Raw genomic sequence first — 5,000 nt, forward strand, 5'->3', positions numbered from 1 at the left:
GACTCCTTCCCTCCAGAAGACTTTGGCATCGTCTCCGGTATGCTCAGCGTCAAGTGGGACCGGATCGCACCGTATCCTCTTGGCTTTGGGAGAGGAGGCCAGGGAATGGCCCAGTGCCCAAAGAGCCACGGGGTTCCTGGAGCAGGCTGAGCGCTCGCGGCTAGCCTCCTGGCCCGCTCTGGAGAAGGCGAGGCAGGAGATGCTGGTGGGAACTGTGTGAGCCTGACTGAGAAATGATCTGAAGGGGGCCCCTGAAAATCAGTAGTAGGGTCCCTAAACAGGTTTGTTTTGCTGTTGTTTTGTTTGCAGTACTGGGGATGGAACCCAGGAGCATTCTACCTCCCAGCTACACCCCTAGCCCGATTTTTTATTCTTTATTTTGAAACAGGATCTCACTGAGCTGCAAAGGGCCTCACTAAGTAGTAGCTGAGGCTGTCCAAGAACCACGATCTCCTGTCTCAGCCTCCTGAATGCTGGGATTACAAGCGTGCGCCATCACGCCCGGCTAGTATTCTAAGTATTAAATATGATGCTTTTTCCCCCCTCAAGCTGTGATCCTCTGTCTCAGCCTCCCAAGTACTGGAATCATAAGCGTGCACCACCATTCCCGGCTCAAAATCTTTAATACTAGTGCATGCTTATAATCCCAGTACTTGGGAGGCTGAGACATGAGGATTACAGCTACTTAGGCCCTCTGTAACTTATTGAGACCCTGTTTCAAAGAATATCATAGAACCCTTAAAATTTAGCAGAAAGGTATCATATTATACCATGTACATTAGACTTTTAAAAAGTCTGTTTTGGAGCCAGGCGTGGTGGCACACTCTTGTAATACTAGCATTTGGGAGGCTCAAATAGGAGGTTCGTGGTTTGCAGACAGCCTCAGTTACTTAGTGAAGCCCTCTGCAACTCAGTGAGACCCTGTTTCAAAATAAAGACTAAAACATAGGACTGGGAGTGTAGCTCCGAGGTAGAATGCCCCTGGGTTTCATCCCCAGTACCAAAAAAAAAAAAAAAAAATCCAGTGTTTTGCAATTGCCGTCGGGTCTTGCATGTACAGAATCACCGTAGGTGTTGGCAAGTGTTTGACAAGCTGGGCCCTTCAGTCCCCAAATTGAAAGGCTGTTACACCTGCACTGCATCTTCATCCCTTCCTTAACCCTTGGACCAGGGCCAGCAACGTCTCCCACACCGTGGTCCTGCGCCCCCTCAAGGCCGGCTACTTCAACTTCACCTCAGCGACCATCACCTACCTGGCCCAGGAGGATGGGCCTGTGGTGGTGAGTGGCCAGGTCCTGAGCGGGCCAGGGCTCGGATCTGCCTTGCCGTGGAAACTCTTGCAGAGGCCAGGCCGCGCTGACATAGTAGGATTGCAGGCTCGAGGCCAGCCTCAGTAATTTAGCAAGCTTCTCTTTCAAAATTGACCCGGGCATACTGGCACACGCCTGTAATCCCAGCATTTGGGAGGCTGAGACCAGAGGTTCGTAGTTCACGGACAGCCTCAGCTACTTAGTGAGGCCCTCTGCAACTCAGTGAGACCCTGTTTCAAAATAAAGAATAAAAAATATATATATAGGGAAGGGGGTGTAGCTCAGAGGTCGAATGCCCCTGGGTTCCATCCCCAGACCCACAGAAAAAAAAAACAAAAAAACTTGCGCAATCCTCCAGTCTCGGCGTACGTCACCACACCTGGCTCTTTATTTTGAAACAGGGTCTCACTGAGTTGCAGAGGGCCTCACTAAGTAGCTGAGGCTGGTTGTGAACCGCCATCCTCCTTTCTCAGCCTCCCGAATGCTGGGATTACAAGTGTGCGCCACCGCGCCCGGCTTTTTTTGTCTTCTTAAAGCTCCTGGGAACTAAGAATCTAATGCTTAGCATCGGGTGGCTTGGAGCAGCCGCTCCTCAGGTGAGGCCTGTCTTAATGTCCTTCTTTTCCTCTTTTCAGATTGGCTCTACCAGCGCCCCTGGACAGGGAGGAATCCTCGCTCAGCGGGAGTTCGATAGGAGATTCTCCCCCCATTTTGTAAGCTTTCTCATATTCTATGGCTGTTCCCCTGGCGAGAGAACACCCTTTTGGTTCTAGAAAGTCTTGGCCTCTGTAGATTTGTTGGTTGTTTCCTACCCTTTTTAACTTTTTAGGGGGAGCACTGGGGATGGAACCCAGGGACATTGTACCTCAGAGCTACACCCCCAGCCCTATTTTTTCTTCTTTATTTTGAAACAGGGTCTCACTAAGTTGGCACAGGGCCTTAGTAAGTTGCTGAGGCTGGCCTCGAACCTGCAATCCTCCTGTCTCAGTCTCCCGAGTACTGCCATTACAAGCATGAGCCACCACTTTATTTTACTTTTAATTTTGCAGGGGTGTGTGTGTGTGAGACTGACTGAGGATTGAACCCAGGGGCGTTTTACCTCTGAGGTACATCCCTAGCCCTATTTTTTTTTTTTTTTGGTGGTACTGGGGGTGGAACCCAGAGGCTTTCTACCTCTGGGCTATACTCCCAGACCTATTTTTTATATTTTATTTGGAAACAGGGTCTCACTGAGTAGCTGAGGCTGGCTTCGAACCCATGTGATCCTCCTGTCTCAGCCTCCCAAGCGCGGGGATGACAAGTGTGCGCCACCACGCCCGGCTTTAGCCCTATTTTATTTATTTATTTTTTTTGAAACAGGGTCTCACCAGGTTGATGAAAGTCTCACTATTTGTTGAGGCTGTCCTCAAACCTGCAGTCCTCCTGTCTTAGCTTCCCAAGCCCTGGGATTACAAACGTGCACCCCACACCGGGGTCTTACTAAGTTGCTGCGGGTCTCACTAAGCTCTGCTCAAATCTGGTTCTCCTGTCTGAGCCCCCCAGGTACCACGCCTGGTTGCGGGCCTGTCCTGCACAGCTTCTTCGGTTCGTTTCTTTCTGGCTCTTGAAAACAGGTCGGGTGCTTCCCAGCACGTTGCATGAGACCTCTGCCGTGGATCTCAGGTTTGAGACCGGCCTCTGCGACTTACTGTGACCCTGTTTCAAAATGACAAAGGGCTGGAGGTGTGTGCTTTTTGGAGGTAGAGTGCTTCTGGGTTCAATCTCCAGTGCCATTAAAAAAAAAGAGAGAAAAGGGGCAGGCATCCTAGGAAGAAGCAGCTGAGACGTGAGAAGAGGCATGGTGGTCCCAGGCCGGGGCTGGAGGCAGAGGTGCAGCCAGGGCGCGGAGCAGAGGGCGAGACCTGGGCATGTCTGTCCTTCAGTGTTGTCTGGAAGGCGGGCCGGGCCGGGCCGGGCTTCACAGCCTCACACCTCTGGTCTTCAGAGAGCTGTGTGCATCGGGAGCCGTCTGAGCAGCTCCCTGTGGAGCACTGTGGCAGCCGCGGGCCAGCCTGCTCCCCTCGTCGCAGGCCCCCTCCCCCGTGCCTCCTGTGCCCCTCCAGACCTCTGAGCAAGGCTTGCTTCTCCTCCGCAGCTGGACTGGGCCGCCTTCGGGGTCATGACCCTTCCCTCCATCGGCATCCCCCTGCTCCTGTGGTACTCCAGCAAGAGGAAATACGACACTCCCAAAACCAAGAAGAACTGAGGGGCGGCCACGGCCCTCCTCTCCCAAGACACCAGGTGCTTTCCAGACTGCAAAGGGCATCCAGAGCAATCGCTTCTCCCTCCGACACCCCGGGCGCCGCCTCCTGCATCCCGCCTGCACTCCCTGGAGCCAGGAACCAGGCGGGGGAGTATGTCCGCTGCGGAGTCACATAAGCAGAATGCCCTGGGCCGGCCTCGAGCCCAGGGGCCCTCCGGGTGCTGTCAAGGTGCTGCTGGCAGCGGAGCTCTCAGGAGGCCTAGGGGGCCCTTCAAAGCTGCTGTCCGCACCCGCCTGCCCCTCGGAGGAGGGCGGAGAGGAAGCGAAGGGCACAGGGCTCTCAGGCTGCCCGGGCGCTGTTCTGGGCTAGGGGAGCTCTCACCAAAGGGGGTTTTCTAATAAAAACAAATGCCGCTCTCATGTGTCTTGTTTTCCCATCAGCCCGTGGGTCGCAGAGCCTGGCCCTAGGGTGCTGTGGTGCCATAGCCAGGTCTGTTACACAGGTGACCCGGTACTGGGGATTGTACCTAAGCATGCTTTGCAACTCAGCTGCACCCCCGGCCCTATTTGTATGTTTCTGAGGCTAGCCTCCTGCCTCAGCCTCTCAAATACTGGGATTATAGGCATGCACCACCGGATCCAGCCCTTTTGTTTTTGTTTGTTTATTTTGGTAGGGGCATCCTACCTCCGAGCTACACCCAGCTCTATTTTATTTATTTGTTTGTTTATTTATTTATTTTGTGGTGCTGGGAATGGAACCCAGGGGCTTTCTACCTTCAGGTTACACTACCAGACCTATTTTTTATGTTATTTGGGAATGGTGTCTCTAAGCTGAGGCTGGCTTCAAACCTGCACAATCCTCCTGTCTCAGCCTCCCAAGTACTGGGATTACAAGCATGCATCACCACTCTATATTTTTATATTCTATATTTTGATTTTTGTGTGTGTGTGTGTGGGGGGTCTAGGGATGGAACCCAGGGGCATTCTACCTCCGAGCAACACCCCCTGCCCTATTTTTTATTCTTTATTTTGAAACCGGGTCTCACTGAGTTGCAGAGGGCCTCACTAAGTAGCTGGGGATGTCCGTGAACCGCGATCCTCCTGTCTCAGCCTCCCGAATGCTGGGATTACAAGCGTGCGCCACCACCCCTGGCTTACTCTATATTTTGAAACGGTCTCATTGAGTTGCAAAGGGCTCACTAAGTAGCTGAGGCTGTCTGCGAACTGCTATCTTCAAGTTTCAGCCTCCCAAATGCTGGGATTACAAGCATGCACCACCACGCCTGGCTTCCCGTTTTATTTCTTGAGACCAGTACCGCAACAACAACAACAACAAAAAAATCTGAGTCTTGCTAGTTGATGGGAGCTTTACTACTTGCTGAGACTGTCCTTGAACCTGCCATCCTCCCATCTCGGCCTCTCGGGTACTAGGATTCCAGGTGCACATC

At 52.7% G+C, this 5,000-nt stretch overlaps 1 protein-coding gene across 4 annotated transcripts in view; it reads left to right on the forward strand.

Moving 5' to 3' along the window:
- Positions 1-3,933, forward strand: part of SSR2 (signal sequence receptor subunit 2) — a gene marked incomplete at its 5' end in the record, with an annotated part of 6,328 nt that extends 2,395 nt beyond the window's left edge. Inside the window, 4 exons of one of the 4 annotated variants that reach the window (XM_080692518.1) lie at positions 1-71; positions 1,172-1,280; positions 1,946-2,023; positions 3,445-3,933. The exon at positions 1-71 is cut by the window's left edge and continues 28 nt beyond it. In XM_080692518.1, the coding sequence (XP_080548644.1) occupies positions 1-71; positions 1,172-1,280; positions 1,946-2,023; positions 3,445-3,555 (369 nt within the window). In that variant the 3' untranslated portion in view covers positions 3,556-3,933. Of the gene's footprint in view, positions 72-1,131; positions 1,281-1,945; positions 2,024-3,444 lie in introns of all 4 variants that reach the window. The other 3 variants (XM_080692519.1, XM_080692517.1, XM_080692520.1) reach the window with 3 other exon arrangements.
- Between the last annotated feature and the right edge of the window lie 1,067 nt (positions 3,934-5,000).

The sequence above is a fragment of the Muscardinus avellanarius genome (genome assembly GCF_963383645.1).
Source record: "Muscardinus avellanarius genome assembly, chromosome: 3".
NCBI classification, from domain to species: Eukaryota; Metazoa; Chordata; class Mammalia; order Rodentia; family Gliridae; genus Muscardinus; species Muscardinus avellanarius.